The sequence below is a fragment of the Crinia signifera genome, chromosome 2, assembly GCF_055691185.1.
Source record: "Crinia signifera chromosome 2, ASM5569118v1, whole genome shotgun sequence".
NCBI lineage: Eukaryota > Metazoa > Chordata > Amphibia > Anura > Myobatrachidae > Crinia > Crinia signifera.
In genome coordinates this window covers 364,432,347-364,453,145 of record NC_139218.1, presented here as the reverse complement: position 1 = coordinate 364,453,145, position 20,799 = coordinate 364,432,347, and the positions used below count along the sequence as shown (strand labels likewise).

Below are 20,799 nucleotides of genomic sequence, written 5' to 3'. Positions count from 1 at the left end.
ATACAAAGAATGAGAGCTCTCTCAGCCAATCACTGCCTCCCCATTCGTTTGTATTGAAGCTGCGTCTGCCTGGTCCTCCTGCCCAGCAGTGAGCTGTTCCCCTCGCCGGTTCACCGGCGTCCCCCCGCCCGCTATCTATAGTGTCAGCTGCCCTTGGCAGCCTCTCTCCCCATGCCCGGTGTCTCCCGCCTGCTGACTATTTGTCAGCTCACCTTCCCCGGCGTCCCCCGCCCGCTGACCCTGCCCGGAGAGAGACTGCACATAAGATTTAGAAAATCTTATGTGCAGCCGGTGCGACTGCCCGACTCCGATCCGATGCGCACTGGACCGCGCATCAGGTCGGATAGGGTGTCAAAACATGCGATTTGGGACGATTTCACAGCCAGATTCATCCGAATCGGGTGAAATTGGGCCCAAATCGCATAATGTATGGGGGCCTTTACTGTTAGGGATCCAGGCACGTTCACCACATGGATGTTGCAGGAAAAACAACATGCAAGTTAAATACATCTGCCGGTGCGTATCTACCCATTCATTTCAATGCAAGAGATTAATATTTTAAAAATTGAAAAACTAGAATACAACAGTGCACGTTTTTCAGATCTCCAAACAGAATCCCAGGTAAAATAATTAGCTCCACCTTTTAAAATGTGTCAGTGAATAATGAGTGCAGCTGTGTACCTGCCGGGTGACCTGGAAAATGTGCACTGTTGGGCCGAGGACCAAGGTTGAGAACCACTGCAAAAGAGCAATTCACCTGTTGCTCCATTTAAACACTTGTTAGCTGTGGGGGAGAGACTTTCCGCTTACATTATACAAGTAGTGGTGTTCATTTTAGCACTCGCCATATTTGAAAACCCATGCAGTTCCTCTTCCCTGCCTGGGGTTTCGCTGTCTGCTGTAGTGCTTCTAGCACAGTGTGATCTGTATATCAGCACTGATATGCAAACCAGACCTGTGCTAGAAACACCACAGCAGACAGCGACACCCCAGGCAGGGAAGAGGAACTGCATGGGTTTTCAAATATGGCGAGTGCTAGAATGAACACTACAAGAAGTGAGAATAAACGTGTGGAAAGGCAGTTTAGGACCCAAACTACTTTACACAGATTTAGACTCTGCAGATCAACCTGATGCGTTTAGGAGAGTCAATACTAATTGGCGCTAAAAAGAAACGATTGTATTACGCTGTTAGGCGGCTATTCATATAAATGCCCAGCAGGGGCATACAAAATAATATGTTCTAGAACTCTTCTGTTGGCAAACATTCTGAACAGATGGCCCAATCACTGATTACTTGAACTATTGGGGCCTACACACATTAGGGGCATTTTCTATGCGATCTCACAGAAAATGCCCCTACATCGCTACGTGTGTAGAGCCATAGCGGTGCACAGCTCTGCGTGTCGCTATAACCCGGCAATTACTATCCAGCATGTTGGATATTAGTCAGGGCCAGTGTTCTCACCGGAGAACACTGGCCCTGACAGATTGCGATCTTGATGAGCACGGATCACCGGCTCCCATTCACTATTACAGGACTTTCATTGGGCTGCTCCCACCCTATGGAATGCCCTTCCACGCACAATAAGACTCTCCACTAGCCCAGCCAAACTTTCTAGCGTTCCCTGAAAACTCACCTCTTCAGGCAAGCCTATCATATTTAAGTTCTACACGCATAACCCTCTGAGGCACTTATTTATTATTTATTTATTTACAGTTTCTTATATAGCGCAGCACTTATGTATTATATAGCTTCCCTTCTGGACTTGTAACTTGGTGGGACTGCTATGCTATTACTGGTGCCCGTCCTTGTGTTTCCCTCCTATGTCCCTATAGATTGTAAGCTTGCAGCAGGGCCCTCCTACCTCCAAGTCTGTCTGTTGTTACCCAGTTTGTTTTATCACTGTCTACTATTGTAAAGCGCAACGGAATCTGCTGCACTATATAAGAAACTGTAAATAAATAAATAATAAATGAGCGATGTAGTATAGCACAGAAAGCTCCACACATCTCCCAGTGTGTAGGCCCCATATGGGTCAGACTTATCCACATAAAAAAAAAAAAAATGCAACATTTCAAATTGGAGGTATAGACTGCACATTTTCCACTCACCAGGAGTATGATGTGTTGCAGATTCCCCGTTTTGGAAAACATCGCCACCAACATTAATTCTTCCTGGGTTATAAGGACCCGTTGTAGACTTGGCCTGTGAGGTAAGTGGAGAAGGATATGTCTGAAGATGGCCACCAAAATGCGTTGCCTGTAATCCATTAGACACCTCTCCCATGCCAGGATTTTGCAGCGATGTGACATGAGTAATCATCAGATTCATATCCCGACTTTCACCAACAGCACTAACTCCAGATTCCAGAGTGGTGACGTTTGCGATTTGGATCTCAGAGTCAGGCTCAGTAGTAATACCAGTACTCATCCCAGCATTTGGTTTGTTGCTTGAGAATGGAGATGGAAAATCCGCATTAACAGACTTGGTGGAACCCAAAAGTCTGCGATGGCTAAAAGTGGAAGCATTTTTGTCATGCAGCCGACTGGGCTCAGGTTCTTCCTCATCATCAATGATGATCGTCTCTGCTATCGCTCCCCTGCTAGATTCTGCATCCTTGCTGGAAGAGTAGGATTTGGGATCTGCCCTGTGTTTTTCATTTTTCGATGAAGAAAATCCCGCACTTCTTGGTGGACCCGGAGGGGTATTCTGAGGAATCTGTACAGGTTCAATGAAAACAACATCGTCGTCGTCATCAACATCTACAATGGATGTGGTCTGGAAGGTTTTGGAGGGCATCGGGCCGCCAAAAGCATTGCCCACATTTTTTAGTCCTGTAGCCATTGCATTAGATGGAGGACCACAAGTTCCTTATCAATGAAACCTTCCTATAGGGCCAGTGAACATTCCAGGTAACCTATCAAAATATGATCAAAGAAAAATATGTTATTTTAGGTGGCAAATAAATAAATATAGAAACGTTACACTCTAGTAGACCACAAAACATTTCTTAAAACAGGAATAACACATTTTGTAATAGGTGAACTGTACATACCAGTATGGCATTAACAAAGCACGGAACCCATAGGAACTAGTAGTCTGGGAAATGCCAGCTACAGAAAAATGAAACCCCTCCCCCTTGCGGTTCTTACTTCAGGGCGGTTTCCCGCAAGAAGTTAACCGTAAGACAGTGGTTCCCAAACTTTCTTGACAAGGGTGTCGTTGCATATCAGCATTTGCTCAAGGCACACCAAGTCAAAAAGTTTCTTATGAATAGATTAAAAAGAAAAGTGTGCTTAACTGTGCTGCCCATACATATGTGCGATGTCCATCGAACCCGATCGCATCTTGTGGTGCTAAAGTGTCCCCTTGGCAGCACCCGATGCCGCATGCCATCTTGAGATGGCACATCGGGGTGCTGGAAGAGGGCGGCGTTATGTAGCGCAATAAGCGCTAGCGCTGCGGGGGTCAGTCAGTGGTGGTGGTAGAATTGTTTAAACACTGGGCAGCCCTCTGATTGGCTGAGATAACTCAGCCAATCAGAGGGCTGCCCAGTGTTTTAAACACTTCTGCCGCCACCACTGACAGACCCCCGCTAGCGCTTCTTGCGCTACATAATGCCGCCCTCTGACCACCATCTCCCACGCCGCCAGCAGTCCCTCCGGCCCCCTCTCCCCATCCCCACGCCGATGAAAAAGCGTTCCCTCCGCCCCCACCTGCGGATCGCATTTGAGCATCGCATGTGGTTAAAAACCACATGCGATCGCTCCTGCGATACGATAGATATTATTTGCAGCACATAAGATCTTGAGACCAGACATTTGACTGGCGTGCCCGCGCATCGCGCCGAATGTCCCCATATAAATGCAAACAATCATTCGATTTCTCGACCAGATGCGGTTGAAATCGAAGGATTGCATGCGATATCTCACATATGTATGGGCAGCATAATTGTCCATACATTCTATGATTGGCCAGCACTGGTTTTGGCTATCACTTTGAGCATATATAATTTGCCTTGGTTGTGGACCCCCAACCCGAGGCACCCCAGATTGCCTATGCAAACAGTTGGGACCACTGCCGTAAGACCTACTGTCATTCAAAGAGTGCATCCAATGCTTTTAATTCCTTATTATATTAAAGGAGGAGAGTTTATCAGATCCTTTTGATTCAAATTTTGTAACAGGATAACAAGTTCAGAAACAAGAACATATAATGGAAATTTCACACAGATTTTTACCAATATTTGCTCCACAGAAACTGAGAAATAAAACAATGCGAATCACTTTACACATATTGCTGCTCACCAGATGTGCGATTCAGACTAACTTTCTATTTGATTTTGACTATATAGTCAAATTCGATAACCGGAATTGCACCGTGTGTCCACAGCTTAAGATGAATTTCCCACACTCATCACACTGGAATGAAATTAATTAACATCCACCTCTCTGGCACACTTCAGAGTTCTTAGAAGGAAAAAAATCATTGGCAGCTAGGTGGCGTTAGGATTCACCAGATGGAGGCAATGTAAAAATGAAATATTTTATATTTGAATGCGAGAATAATTTTAAAAGGGTCATATTCAAATCTTTACCCGCTGACAACCACTAGTGGGTGCACAGCGGAGAGCTATTCAAATTTAGCTTCGTTCAGGCGTTATGGCTGCCTGCCAACATTTCAGCTCACATCCCCAGGGATGGCGAGCTGAAATCTGCAAAATGTCACCCGTTTCATAGCTCAAACAGGACTTTCCACAGTGAACCCATTAGGTTTGATCCGACCTTAAAATGTGCTCAAAACAAACATCAAATGCATATCACCCCTCTATCTCCTGTCGCTTCAGATGTCTCTAAAGGGACAGGAAAAGTCGGTACTTACGTAGTATCTGGGCACCCGATTTAGAAATCCAGTCGGATCGGGCACATCGCATGCGACCAAATCGTATGCGATGCGATGGTCCCGATTTTTCCATAGGATTCAATGTTAAAATGGTCTGAGTCCATTTTAACATAGAATTCAATGGGAAAAAGGGGTCCTTTTCCTTTCCCCACTATCCAAGTGGGCATGGAGTTGGATATAAATCTGTGGCGAGCGTAGCGAGCCACCGAGCCCGAAGCGTGACGAGCCCCGTGAGGGGACACAGAATACTTTTAAAAAAATCTGCGTCCCCTCACGGGGCACGCTTCGGGCTCGGTGGCTCGCTACACTCGCCACAGGTTTATATCCCAACTCCATGCCCACTTGGATAGTGGGGAAATGAACAGGACCTAGTTAACATTGAACCCTATGCAAAATGGCATCGAATCGCATGCGATTTTGCCGAAAATCGCGTCAAATCGCATCTGATTGTATGCCTTAAGGTAAGGCATACAATCAGAAAATCGGGCGCCCAGATACTACATAAGTACCGAAAAGTCTCCTACTGTGGAAAGTGATCCAATGACTGTCGAAATAGCTGTCCAGGTCGAAAACCACTCAGTGTATATGCACTGAGCAATTTTCACATCATTGCTGGCCAAACACACTGGGCAAAAAACACCCAGTTTGTAAGGACCTTAAGGCAGTTGTTACCAAACTTTTTGACTCACGGAACCTAGAATATCAAAATCTTTTCAGGGCACACCTAGGTCAAACATTTCTTGAGAAATTCAGAAAAAAATGACTAGATTCTTGGCTACAAGTGTCCTAGTAAGGGTATGGTAACGCCGTTTGGGCCTAAACATGGAGAGATCCATGCTTAATTTCTAAGTGATCTAGACCAGGGCTCAACAAATACCGGGCACCAGGTTCTGCTTCCTGGCGACCAGATGTTTTGCAGGGAGACTATTGTGGCTGTGACCCCCCCATCCCCCTCTGCCCAGCCGTGGGGAATTCCATCACCCTTCCACCCGGCTGCGGGAGCTCCATGACCCCCCCAAAAAAACACAAGTCCATTCAGTGGTTACAACTAAAGTACATGTCTATGTGGATATTTTTCTTTAACTTCAACTGTTTTATTGGTACTTGTTTTTTACGTTTTATTTGTTATATGCCATCTTTTTATAGGACGGCGATACAATAAAATGCATACATTTTAATAAAAACGGAACATAGGGATGTTCTAAAACTTGTGACCTATAGGGTGAGGGTCCTGCAAATTAACTGAATTGAGCTGCCAGGCACTTTCCTACTCAAATACTTTGTGACCCATTGGCAGATGCCTACAGGTTGTTAGGTGCGTAGCAGATGTGAGCAAGGATGTTAGATCACATGTTAATTCCAAAGTAGGATTTATTGAAGATAACAGGATACAGGTGATAAAAGATAAACAATCCATAGGATCAGGTATCAAATTTTACAGAGCAAAGTAAACAACATGCACCAACGGTTTAAATCAGCCTGATATTTAAATCTGGAGACTCAGAGATTGAGGCTGGGGTATCCAGTTAGCATCCCTCAGGGGCTATTCTATTAGTCTGGACAGGGTGAACAAAGCCAAATCCCCTTAAGCCCCGTACACACTAGGCCAGTAGTTCTCAAACTGTGGATCCTGACCTTCTCAGCATGGGGTCGCGACTCCATGTTGCTGACCATCAGGCTGATGACTTTTCTAATCTCAGTCAGTGATTCAAGGAGTATGAAAATCTGTTGAATTGTCTTATTTAGACTCCACCCATCATGTTGTGCCTCCACAATGCTGCCATGTATGTTCTGTCTGCTGGCTACACATGTGATGTGATGACCTTCTGCAGTAACTTGCTGGGGTCGTTTAATTTTTTATTGTCTTATGGGGTCCCAGAGCAAAATAGTTTGAGGACCCCTGCACTAGACGACCCTCACCAATAGCGGGCATTAGCATTAACAAATTGATCATACACACTGAACGTCAGTGACGTCACCATTACCCGCTGAACATGCAGGCCATTGTATATATAGTAAAATTGACCTGCTTGGGGTGAGGCTTAAAAGATCTGTTTTTTATTCAGTACCACATGGGTCTGCAAAATGATCCCGCATTATTGGCCGAAAACGTGGCATGGGAGTATAACCCGGCAATGAATATTAGTCAAAAATCACACTAAAAGTACATTCTTGCCTTTCAGAAAATGACAATTGACATTATGACTCAAACAATAATACCCCGTGAAGAAACAGCTTGCATTTAGCCTGGTAGCTACTGTGTGCCTGTGGAGAGGCTTCCCTTGGCAACCAATTAGCTTTCAAGTAGAAGCTGATTGGTTGCCATGGGCAACTTAACCACTGGCTCACTTCTCCACTCTTTTTACTGGTCCATAAATCTCCCCATCTGTAGTCTTGGCAAAGCAACACCCCCTAAAATGACAAGCAGATTAGCTTAAAATGTAAACACTTGCTATAACTGGTTCATTATTCAGCTCGGCAACACAAAATATTTGAAATAATTATGCATTTTAGTTACTTTAAGCTGATATTAGTTTTCCTTGGTGTCAGGCAAATGTTGTAAATGGTTTATTCATACAAGTATGATATCAAGACACTAACGCAAAAAATAAAACCTTCAGGGACAGAGGCATAAATCCACTAATGCCTTACCTAATTGGTGTGCAGGAACATCTGAGCCCAGTGTATTACCGCACTTGTGCTGACAGATCAATGGTTATCTCCACCTAGCCATTTCATCTGCAGCCAGGTGTATTTAACGGAGTGAAGCCTGCCATCCCGGGGTGTGCAAGCTGAAATGCTGCATTTCTTTTAACCAACACAGGAGGAAACTAGACTAGGACTTTAGTGTCCTCAGATGGTAATACCAACAGGAAGCCTGCTCTCACATAGATAACCAGATATTATTTAGGCCTATAAGCTCCTTTGTGTTTGTGATCATGAACATTTAAAGGTCATATTGAACTGTCACATCGCACCCGATCTCCAGTCTAAAGGTGGTCATACACTGTTATGTGTCACAGCAGTGTATGGTTATCCGATCTCCTGTGTGCTGCCCAGGACCTTCTCAAGCAGCACATGTGATGCATTGTGTGGGGTCCTTTTGCATGTGATCCCGCTGCCGGGAGGGGGGTGGGCAGTTGTAGGTCAAACCTCAGACTCCGGGACTGTGCATTGGATCTGATGTAATACACATGCGACTTGGACAGATTTTACCAGATTTCTCAGCCCGATCCGTCGAAATCAAGTGAACTAGCATTGTGTATGGAGGCCTTAAAGCCCTGGGAGATTGCAACTGAGATTTATCAGGTGAATATGAGCATGCTAAGGTCAGGTTTAGCAACACAAAGCAGCTATACCCAACCAAACTAATTGGCGCCCATTGAATAGTCGAGTTGAAGCACTCAAACATCTATATTTAACGGATTTAAGCCAGCCATCCCCGGGGGGGGGGGGGGGGGGGGGGGGGGGTTCCAGCAGCCAGACACCCATACGACGCTACATTTGATGCACTCTAGTGGCTGACGGATAAAAGAGATTTGAATACGGCTTTTAGGCTAACCATTCACTAGACCAGGGGTGGCCAAATCGGTCACCGGGTTGCCTGAAAAACATGAACTGTTGGTAGATCTTGAGGACAGGTTTGGCCACCTCTGCTCTAGACCAACTTTAAGCCAACTAGTTGGCTGGGCTGAAAATCTGGTAGTGTATGGGAGTAAATGACAATCAACAATTTGAGCACAAACCAAGGAAAATGTACAAAAACATTCAAGCAAATTGTTTAAATCAAACAGATTCAGCTATGGCACCTTGTCTGAGCGACAGTTTTTGATCGTTCCAGATTCTGGGAGCAAATTACTAAATTACATTTTCTCCCATCCAGTACCAGATTTAATTCCACCTAACTAACCAGTTGGATAAAAGTTGGTCTAGTGTATAACCAGCATTAGATACAAGGCTAACCAAAAGCAGGTCAAACCTTACATTTTTTTTTACAAAATGCAAAACATCAGCAGGCCACAGCCAGGTTCTACTCTGTAGTTAAAGCAACAAGACCACTGTGACTGTAAGGCAGAATGTAATACCACAGAGTTCAGTGGCAGTGCGTGATTGCTGCAAAACTCAGACTTTTTTTAAAGGGGCAATCAAGTTACAAGGTATGTTTATGCCTTGTAAAGCAATCATCCCCTTTAAAATAAGAGTCTGAGTTTGGCTGGCATCCCGCACAGCCGCTGAACTTAAAAAGCATTACATTCTTCCCCAATTGTTAGTGCCTAAAGTAGACAACCTAAGCACATTTAAGGCTCAGGTCAGTGGTTCCCAAACTGTGTGATTAGGCACCCTAGGCTTGCAGGGGGAGCCTCGGTTTGGTGGTCCAGAAGCCAATGAAATGAGTTGTGGTCAAATTGACAGGCAGAAACACTGCTAGTGGCTGCCAATCATAACAGAAACACAACTCACACCCATAGGATATCAGCACAATAAACTTCATTTAAAATATATTTCCCAAATATATTGTTAAAAAAACTTTTATCCTAAATGTTCCATGAAAAAAAACCTGCTGATACTCTAGGGCCTTGATGGCTAACCTTGACACTCCAGATTTTGTTGAACTACACATCCAAGCATGCCCTGCATCAGTTTTAGCATAGCCAAATAGTAAAACTGTAGCAGGACATGCTGGGATGTGTAGTTAAATAACAGCTGGAGTGTCCAGGTTAGCCATCACTGTCCTAGAACATACTCAGGTTTACCCAATCACAACAAACACATATGGTTTGAATTACTCACCATGTGATATTGTACCATAAAGGGTAATAAAAAAAACAAAAGATTGTAAAGGGGGATGTTCAATTCCCAAAAGGTTATGTATTGGTTTAACCCAAGGGGAACATAGGTTTGTTGGCACGGAAATTAAATCTATATTGCAAATCTGGAATATGACTGTTAGTGGCAGGGCAAATATGAGGTTTCTTTTTTTTTTTTTTTATATATATTGATTAGGTTTTATTAGAGAAAGAAAGTATCAACAAAATACAAGTGTCAAAATATTCTCAATGTCCATAACAATTGCAATAAAACATACAAAAAAATTACAGACACTGTACAAATGTCATTTCGCTTGGAACATGCTTAAACTGAGAAAGTGGGTAACTGTTGTATTACATCCAACATGTACCAAAGTTTACAATACACCATACCATCAATAAAATAATAACTAAAAGTTTGATGCACTTTTTTCACTTCATTCTCTATATCTCCAGAGATTTAGGGGTAGGTATAGAAGTTTGGGGTGAGTTGGAATTGGTGGGGAAAGGATGGAGGGGATGATCAATTTCTAAGGAGGTTTCTTAATGCATTTGGTATACAGTCAAAGCTAACTAAGGGGTAAGGGGGGGAATCAATTGTGTGCTCACCAGCAGATAGCACTCAAAAGAGCTATTCAATTGTAGCTCCATTAGGGCGCGGTTGGCTGCAGGTGCTGGCATTTCAGCTCGCACCCTGCCCATGGGTGAGTTGAAATAGGAGAAAAGTGACCTGTTGGAGTGCACAAACTAGACTCTTCACGTTGCACTCATTCGTTTTGGACAGGTTTAGTCGCTATGCACAGCTAAACCAGACAATCAATAGTGCGATCTGTGTGACATCCACCATCAATTGAATATCTCTCAGTGCTCTCCCACCACTTTAGAAAGATCGGATGACGAGAACATAAAATCCCTCCCTGTGTGTGCTTCAGATGGTGATAAAATTCATGGTCACAAACCAAATAGTAAGTAAGTAAGTAAAATTTATATAGCGCACTTTCTCCAGCAGGACTCAAGGCGCTTACAGACAGTAAAAAAACAATGCACATAATACAGAGGATGTTAGAGGTACAGTAACAGACATGTCACAGACAAAAGCCCCTGAGCACACAGTAAGCATAATGCAGGAGTGGTGCAGCATTTTGGATAATAACTTCCATGGGTTGTGTACTCCACCCTGACAAGGTACCAAGTGCGGCAGCCATTTTAGGCGCTCTGCGTAGGATTACCCAGGGTGAAATAGATTACCCCTAAAAGAAACTACCCAAAATGGATGATTCAATGTATACTCAGGTCCATGTATTTTTCATCCCATTCACAAGTGCACCAGATGAGGCAGCCATGGAGGGCGCACTACGAAGGTTACACTGTAAGGAGAGAGCCATACAAGGACCCAATGCATATATTGGAAAGCAAATACTTCTGTAGTAGTATGATAAACCCTGCACAGAATCATCCACGTGATCCACATCCTGTCCGCGGAGATACCATCTGAGGCAACCAGCTTGGTGCACTGCATAGGTCAGCGCTGACAGGGTGTGCAATCTGCGGAGGTACACAATACAGGAAAAAGCACATGGTGAGGTAGATGTGTGCGCTGCAGGAGAGGAGGGGGGGGGGGGAGAGAAAAGACATGAACACACATTTGCAGGTGACTGACACTTTTACAAGGGATTGATGGGTGAAGTGTTGGTGCATAGGCTGACCCTGCTGCTTCCCCTCACAGCTCCATGCTCACCATGAGGGGTAGTCCAGGTGTTCTCAGCCGTAGGGGTGGTGGTGGGCCTGGTCCACTCATGGCAAAGGTGAGTTGAGGCCACATAATGTTCCTGAATTTTTGGGATATAATGCAGTCCTTCAGCAGCAATGATGGTTTGTTCTTTGCCTTCTGGTTTCCTTGGGGTTAACGCGGGTATAACGCTGCTATTAATTTAAAGATGACCCTTTATAACTAGACCCTTCAGATACTAGACCCCTAACGTCCTAAAGGACTGACGTCCCAAACTATACTCAAAATATAAGCCTAAACCAAACATATGTCCATCCTGAATTAGCTGCCCCTCCCAATACACCTCCCCCACCAGCAAAAGGTGCTAATCAGACCAAACCAATGTAAGAGCAGTAGCACTATCCCAATATTTCTAAGTTCTTCACATAGCACAGATAAAACCACAATAGCAGCTTTTACAGATTTAAATAGCACAATAGCCTGTAAATGAACGTCACTCACTAGGGAAAGGGCAGTATTGTATTGTATTTGGACAAGCATAAGAAATAGGGATATTCAATGGTTTACCAGATGGGGATGAGTGGCTAATATTTCTAATTGCACCATCTTGGGGTGGCGAGCAGATCTCCAGTAAAATGGTCACCATCCACAGGTCCAACTTGTTGGATCCGATTTCCCTTAAAATCCCCTGGAGGGTTGCATGCGATTTGACTCTTCTTACTCCCGGTGAGCTGCACGCTGGGAGGAGATTTAAAAACTGCCGTTCATAAGAATGGTGTCCACCAATTGCCTGAGGGAGCTATCAGCCAATCAGCGGACCCTAATCTTTTGAATGGAAGTTTCCAAATCTCCTCGCCACCTTCCACAGCGGCAGGGGAATGAAAGGGTAAGACACTTTCCCGCTCTACAGGCTATAAGCGGCTGGCACACACCTACGGATCGGATGAGCTCCCACAATGTATCACCGATGCATCCAATCCGACAGATCATATAGGCTGCACAAATGATTGGTCAGCTCCGATCCGCACCGGAATGCGCATCAGATTGGATGTCAAACATCCGATTTGGCATATTTTTTTAAATCTGAAGAAAACCTGATGCCATCGGCATACGCACTTGCCAATGCACTTGCCAATGCCTTTTCCAAGGTGAGCGACTGCAGGGGAAGTGATGGCCATACTGCAGCATGGCCATCGTTACCGGTGACCTCCCTCGTCCGGACATGCTTGGATGAGGGAGGGGTCATTAATGACACGTGGAAGTGCGTATAGTTATCGACAGGGAGTATGCACACTAGGCAATATCGCTCAGAAAGCCCTTTATTGTGTACAATATCGCCTAGTGTGTACAGGGCTTAAGTCTCCAGCTTTTGGGCACCTAAACTCAGCACACCCTCTAGTCTACAAAGATTTAGCCGCTCCTCTAATCTAAACCTCACTGCATTTAAATAATGGGCACTCGAAACAATAGATTTGCTCCATTGAGTGCTCATTAATATAGGCATCACCCAAACAAGTGAATTCCCCCCAATATGCTTAAACATTACTTCTATAAATAGCTAAATTTTATAATTAGGTTTTGTGTTCAAATAAAAACCATAATTAAATTAATGAAATGCTCAAATGTGGTGAAGTGAGATATCTGACAATCAGTTGTTTAACCTCTTCCAGAACATGCAGACTTCAGGCCACCCACCCACCCAAACTACTACTCTTCTTTGAGTAAGCAGCTTAACTTATAACTATTTTCTTTGTAGACTTACAGACAGATCGGGCAATTTGCATGCACCCGCCCACTTTGCTGTCAAACACTGGCTGCTCCCAGCGCTGCTTTATGGGCAGTCGGCGGATCACTGACACACACCGCACAATGCACCGATATATCCTTATATATGGGGCATCAGCTGTGTCGCACTGCCAACGCAATGCTGTTCGCAGATATATTGCTCATACACATTGGCCGATAGTGCATCGGTATATCGGCCAATGTGTATGCACCTTGAGTCACCATACTTAACTGTCAGGCTGATTAGACTGCAGGTGCAAGTTGTTTACTTGGCTCTATAAAACATATGCATATGCCCACACCTATCACTTATTTGATGACTACAGTAGACCAAAAAAAAAAAAGATTAATACGATACCATATTGACTTTTTATCGCACAGGCAACCATTACCTGGCACCAAATGGAGCAATTCAATTGTTGCTCTGATCTGGTGTGACCTTCTGCTCCTAGCCTCCGGGAGCTTAAATTTGCTAAAAGTGATTTGTTTGAGCATCCAAACTGCACTTTTCCATGGCACACAGCTCATTGGTCAGGTTTAACAATCTAGCTCATGGGTCCTCAAACTGCAGCCCTCCAGATGTTGTTAAACTACAAATCCCAGCATGCCTTGCCACAGTTTTGCTATAAGGGAGTGTTAAAACTGTGGCAAGGCATGCTGGGATTTGTAGTTTCACAACATCTGGAGGGCCGCAGTTTGAGGACCCATGATCTAGCTAAATCCGCTGTTTGGGCACCCCAAGTACAAACAACATAAGAGTTAATTGCGCTCCACGATCTCCCATCACTAAATATGGGAAATAGGCCATGCAGCCGATGCGATAAACACACTAGGCATGGACTCTCTAAAAAAACCAACAACCTGGTAATGTAATTTCAGCCTAAATGTAAAATACATGGAGGGAAGGGGGGGGACACGGTTTGGAAGACTCATCGCACCCTACCTCAGTAGGCTGTGAGCACAAATACGGACACTTGCGCCTGATAGGAGCAACAAAATTGAATTATAGCTGCGATGAAGACAATTGGGTTACCCTACAATAGCCTAGTTAGTAGCAACATGACTTAATTTGAAGTCAAGCTGCACTAAGGGGTTAAACATGGAATTAATCTTTCTGTACAGGTTCAGATCTGTTCAAAACGTTTATTAAGAAATAAAAAAACAGACCAAAATGTAGCAAGTGGCTTCCAAAACAATAACACTGTACTATGTAATCTGCTGCTACTGGATAGGTCAGGGCTGTTGCGGTGGATGTCTGAGGAATAGGACCCAACAGCCATATGGGAGAATCATCTGGCAACTAGAACATGAGCATTGAAAACACAAAACAGCATAAACTCCATGTAATCAAAGCCTATTCCTAGATTTCAATGAGATAAATACATTATGTAACACACTGAGGCAGCAATACATTAAGCATGGTGACAAACAAAACGACAAATTATTTAGAAATACATTTTTAGACACTGTAGATATACACATGCACAGGCCAATGATGATTTTGTATGAAAGCTGTTCTATTGCCGGAAGACATTCACCTATAAGTAGCTCTGTATTGGTCAGGTTACATGGGATGTGCTACATGAACGCATCTACACTGTCAGAGACAGAGCTGATGAGCAAGAGCGTCCTGGAGCGATGAGATGGTAAATAGCATGAGCATGCTACCCCAAGAACGGCATTCTGAGAGCAGGCCCGGGGAGAGAGAGCCCCAGCGGCCGTAGCCGTCACTGCATAAAGCCCCCATTGCCCCCTCCCAGCCATAATGTTCCAGTCTCCACACTCACCTACAGGATTCCCCTCTCCGCACACAATGCAACCCAGGGCCTGGCGGTGCTTGGCCCGGGCCCGCTGCTGGCACGATAAATACCCTGTGCATTCAGCAGCAGCAGATCGGTGTCGGGCACGCAGCAGCACAGGCCGACCTGCAGCAGAGGGGGAAGGGAAACGACACATATCGTGCCCCCTCCCCCATATCATACTATAGCCTCAGCGAAGAGGGGGGGGCAGCCCCCAGGGGCCTGATGGGGGAAAATCCCCTTCTCTGATGTACTCCAGGCACCGGGGAAGTAGGTCATCCCGGCTCCCCGCTGCAGAGTCCTTTGTATGCGCAGAGCAGCGGGGCAGGAGAGGGTAATTACATACCCCAGCGCTGTCACTTCCAGCACTGGCCACCCGGTGGCGCTGCTGCCTCCCGGCCGCCGCCATTAGAGAGCAGGCGAACAATACGGAGCGGCGGAGGCAGCACTAGGGTACCCCGGGGTGACCCCCGCTGCACCCAGCCCGGGCGCTGCTGTACCGCAGAGAGGGACTGACCATTCGCCGTCCGTTCCCCCCTCCGGTACAGACGGTATCGCCTCACGTGAGGGGGAGGGAGCGGCGCCGTTACCAGAGAGGAGCGGCGGGAACTGAGCCCAACACCGGCGGACACAAAGGACGGGAAGGCTGATAGCGGACACCCCCCCTGTAGGGGGCGTGAGAGAGCGCCGCTGCACGTGAGGGGTATCGGGGGGGGAAAGGTGGGACACCGGGACACGGATCAGGAGATCCTCCTCGGTCATGTCCACGATGGTCTATAACTTACCGGACGCCGGAGGGAACGGAGAAATGAGGCCCCGGCCGCAGCGATCCTTCCCCCGTCACCCAACTCTCCCCCGTCCAGTCCCGGAGCATATGGGGCGGAGCCTGGCCAGCAAGCTGGAGAGGGCGCGGCCTCAGCCACAGCTTCTCCCGCCCTCCCAGCTGTCTCCCATTGGCCGAAGCAATCCAGCATCGGAGTAGAGGAGCTCAGCGGATTGGCCGGCCGCCGCGTCCGTCACAGGAACGCTTTCCCGCCCACCCCTGTTCTGTAAGGGTAAGGGGCGGGGTCTGTCGGACCTGATGGAGGCGAGGCACCGCCCATGCGTTGCAGTGTAGAGGAAGGGGGGCTGAGGGGGAAGCAGCAGACCCGTTAGCCTGGCGCTGTACGGGCGAAGCAGCTGTTCAGCCCCTATCCCCTCCCCCACCACACACGCACGGCAGTGTACGTGGGCGGAGCAGCGCGTGGGGTGGGGCGGGGCCGCGAGCTGTGCTGCAAGCTGCGCTCCTGCTGCTGCTAGTGAGGGGAGATTTTCTCCTCGCGCACCCTTTCGGCGCCAAGGCAATCGCGACTGCCGCAACCGCATCGTGAGGTGCCGCTGCCAGAGCGCTGTCCTCTCCCGCCTGGCAGCACGCAGAAGCCAGGGCAGGAGCCGCAGTGTGACCCTGCGCCGGGATACTGTGCTACTGTAATGCAGTGACGGTGCTGCACTACGTGACAACACACACATGGCCGCCTCACGGTGGGTGGCAGCCGCCTACCGTACGTACACAGCACGCACCAGCCCCGCCGTGTGGCGGCATGAGGCACCCCCACACCTCGCACCTCCCGGCAGATGCGGCTGCACTGCCTCATGAAACGCATAAATCGATCCTTTCTGCTCAGCAGGACGTGTCTGCAGTGCTCCCAGCGACGCGGCTGCCCTACCACGTCCCGTCATGCGCCGCTAGGCACTGGCCACCATTTTGTCACCCACTGAGGTAACGCCGTGCAGGCGTGACAGAGGCGATGCTACTTACACCAGCGGGCTAACAGCGCTTTGTGTGCGATTCCCATCTCTAGCTTGCTGCGATTAGTCAGTGACTGGGCGGCCGTGTACTAGGTGTGTGCACGCAACGAGGCGAGGAGACGCCGCTCGCTGTCTCTGGGGGGTGACACAGTTGTCAAAATGGCGGATGCGCGGGCTGCACGGCGCTGCTCCTCAGCGCTGCGGTCACAGGTTGCCTTTGAAGATCCACAGGGAGCCCATCAGTGGCTGATTATAACACGAGGAAAAGCTAACCCTGGCGCAATAGCACAGTGGTTACCTCAGACACCAAGAGTGCCTCACTCAGTAATAGTGTCACCCTGTCCCGATTTTTATATAGTACTACGAATTGCTGCCATATTGGTATCACAAGCATTAGCAATGGCTTCTCACAGGTGGTTGTGTTTTTGTTCATTATTATTTATTTTAGCACCAACTACACTGGAACCACTGTGAAAATCAAGCACAAAATTGCCTTAAAAATTGATTTAATCAAAATAAATCTGCTTTCTAAATAAAATAATACAAAAAGTTATAGGGAAGGTTGAAGTAATTCATTTCTTCTGGAACGGGTGAAAAAATATATTGATAAGGGTTAATGTGCGTGCCTACTAGAAAGCTCAAGGTAATGCTATGCTGGCAGTTGCATGGAAACTTTCCCTTGTACTGCTACCTTTGTCAGCTGTATATCTTGTTTTCTCCCTGTCTTTACAGTATGACTTAATTTTAAAGAAAGAATTAGGCTGACTTGAGGTTATCCAATTAGCCCCTAAAAGTCGGCCATACCGTGACTTACCGAAAACCAGCCTTATTTTCCAGGGATAACAGGGCTGCAGCAGCCAAAAACACACAAGTTTCACTCAACCTGTGTGTTTTCAGGAGAGCTCATGTTTTATCGGGCTATCCAAATAGGATCGCCTGATAAAAGCCATGTATCCGCTTGACGGAGTCTATATCGACAATCACGTGGTTGGGTATCCGGACTGATCATAGACTGACTCATGATAGACAGTCATATGGTCGACAGAGTTTAAAGGTAAACAGACAATAGGTCGACAGGGTTTAAAGGTCGACAGATAATAGGTTAACTTGAAAAAGGTCGACATGCATTTTTTTTTACAAAATTTCCAGCCGACATGTGCCTACAGGTGGTATTTCATGCTCTACCATTCACTAGGGTGTGGAGGGAGAATAAAATAGTGTGCCGAGCACAACGAGGCACCGAGCCCTTGTTGACATAGACACCCTAAAAACATTAAAAACGCATGTCAACCTTTTTCCATGTTGACCTTTTACCTGTCAACCTTTTTACCATGTCAACCTTTTCCATGTCGACCCTTTAACCATGTCGACCTTTAAGGTCGCCCATACACGGATTTGGTCCGATTTCATCTGATTGCGACCAATCAGTTAAATCGACCAAATCGTCCCTCCCTGACATGCCGTCGGTCCCATGCGCATCGGACCGACCAGGTGGTCGGACCGGCATGCCGTCCGACCACCCTTTCCTCCTGGTGGCGAGGCGGGCGGTAATCAGGGATGCATTCTATCCATCACAATGAATCACATGCGTCCCTACGGCTTGCAGGCTGTCGGGTGTCTGTACACTGCTGCGAGACATCGCAGCAGTGTATGGGCACCTTTAGACCCTGTCGACCATTAGTGGTCGACCATATGACTGTCTATGATGAGTCAGTCTATTTATTTATTTTTAGCAGTTTCTTATATAGCGCACACAGATTCCGCAGCGCTTTACAGAGAATATTTGAACATTCACATCAGTCCCTGCCCCAGTGGAGCTTACAATCTATATTCCCTACCACATGTACACGCACACAAAGACATTCTAGGGTTAATTTTTTGGGGGGAGCCAATTAACCTACCAGTATATTTTTGGATTGTGGGAGGAAACCGGAGTAACCAGAGGAAACCCACGCAAACACGGGGAGAATATACAAACTCCGCACAGTTAGGGCCATGGTGGGGATGGAACCCATGACCTCAGTGCTGTGAGGCAGTAATGCTAACCATGACATCGTCTGTGCTGCCTCATGAGTTATACCATAACCATGTGGTTGACCACTCTTGGACAAACGCGTCTAATTAAATGCCTAAACATAGTTGACAACGCCTAGATTTATTTTATATTATTTATTAACAGTTTCTTATATAGCGCAGCATATTCCGTTGCGCTTTACAAAGGAGACAGTGATACAACAAACAGGGTATTTACAGACAGTCAAGTCAAAATGAAGGAGGGATCGTCAGTAACGAAAGTTAGACGCAAGCCCTAGATCGACGGGAATGTGATCGATAGTCACAAGGTCAACATAAGTTTTTCATGGTTTTTTTATTATTAAGACTGACATGGGCATGGGCAGCAAGGAGTGTAGTGATGGGACAAGGTACATTAATTTGGTGTCCATGTAGACCTACTTCGGCGTAGACACCCAAAAAATGTGTAAAAACTTGTGTTGACCTATTAACTGTGTCACGTTCCTGTCGATCTAACACGCGTCTAAATGTGCATACACATTAGACGTTTTTGCCCACCGTGCATGCACAGCGATGATGCTGAAAATCACTGGGCTGAAACTTGCTCAGTGCATACACACTAAAGGTGCCCATACACAGTGCATTTGCACCATGCGATGCGCACTCCCGCGGGCATCTCATCACACAGTACAAAAAGAATGTGCTGCGCATAATTTTTGTACTGCTTTCTGATCGCATCCAGCCCATAACGGGTGCAATCATCACACTGTGTAATTTTTGCCTGTCTAAGCGATTTTCGTGGGGGTGGATGGCTTTTTATAGCCATTGCTCTACCGAAACCTAAAAAGCATAGGTAAAACATCGATAATTGTATGAAAAACTGAAGTTTTTGTGCACCTGATGTTTTTTGGTTTGTAATAGGATATCTCTGTTAATTTTAGCATATAGGGCCGCATTTATCAACTAATATTTGCGGCTAAATCCCCGAAAACACACGTTTTCGGGGGTTAACCGCAAATATTAAGCATCTCCCTAATGTATCACAGGGGACCGCAGCAGGAATCTCCGATCCCTGCTGAGATCACAGGGACAGGCTCCTTTCGGAGCCCTTTCCCTGTGCACAGCAGGTGATACATTGGGGCGAAATCGCTTCTCTGCCTTTTGGCTAAGATCAAGTGTAGTATCTGTTCTTATCAGTGGGTATGGACTGGCCGCTGGCAGAGAATAGAGAAAGGCTGGACTGAGTAGCTGCTCTGATTGGCGGAGGGTGTGGGACCCCTCTTTTTTGCCTGGGAGTGGTGAAAAGTCTGGCTGAGTACCTTCACCTCTGCCAGTGGTAGGAGGTGTTGTTTCCGTAAACCCACTGGTGAGAGGGGGGGAGAAACACTGGGCCTAGTAGTTTGGCTCTCTTGACGGGGTTCGTAGCCCCCGAAGGATGAAACAGCGAAAGGCTCAGTGTAGTATTCATTCCCAAGGAGCGGAGAAAGGCTGGAACTGAGTAGATGGCTCCTGTTCCATAGGTTCGTAGCCTCTGATGGGGAGACCGCGAAAGGCCCAGCTTAGTACCTTAACCTTGGGATCGGAAAAACACTGAGACTGAGTAGATTGCTCTTCCGAGGGGGTCGCAGCCCCTAAGGGAGTCAGTCGAAAAGCCCAGTGGAGTACCCATTCCCATGCTAGGGGCTGGAAAGTGCCCTACGATGGGAGCAGAGAAACCTTGGTCGGACGCTGATCGGTCGGTTGCTTGGAGTCCGAGGCTGCACTGTGCCCCCGGGGAAACTCGGGGGTGCTGAACATGCACGGGTGATCCCAAAATCACCATGCACTAGTATGGCACTTGCACTGCGCACTTCCCTTCAGGTAGCGCTTCACGTCCTTACCTCATCCTTTTGGATGGGGTAGGACAATTTTTCACACCCCCACCCCGGCCTTCTGGCTGAGGTCTTTATTATTTATTTCTCTTCCCCTCTCA

General features: G+C 46.7%; 1 protein-coding gene and 1 pseudogene across 4 annotated transcripts in view; one reads left to right on the top strand and one right to left on the bottom strand.

Moving 5' to 3' along the window:
• The window catches only part of ZMYM2 (zinc finger MYM-type containing 2), a 69,272-nt gene extending 52,308 nt beyond the window's left edge, over positions 1-16,964 (bottom strand). Inside the window, exons 1-2 of one of the 4 annotated variants that reach the window (XM_083169933.1) lie at positions 16,825-16,964; positions 2,115-2,920 (exon numbers count right to left, since the gene is read on the bottom strand). In XM_083169933.1, coding sequence (XP_083026059.1) covers positions 2,115-2,847 — 733 coding nt within the window. In that variant the 5' untranslated portion in view covers positions 2,848-2,920; positions 16,825-16,964. Of the gene's footprint in view, positions 1-2,114; positions 2,921-11,451; positions 11,601-15,014; positions 15,551-15,811; positions 15,972-16,824 lie in introns of those variants that run through there. The other 3 variants (XM_083169932.1, XM_083169934.1, XM_083169935.1) reach the window with 3 other exon arrangements.
• Positions 16,965-19,972: 3,008 nt separating this feature from the next.
• Positions 19,973-20,108, top strand: LOC146060887 (U2 spliceosomal RNA; annotated as a pseudogene).
• The last annotated feature ends 691 nt before the right edge of the window (positions 20,109-20,799 follow it).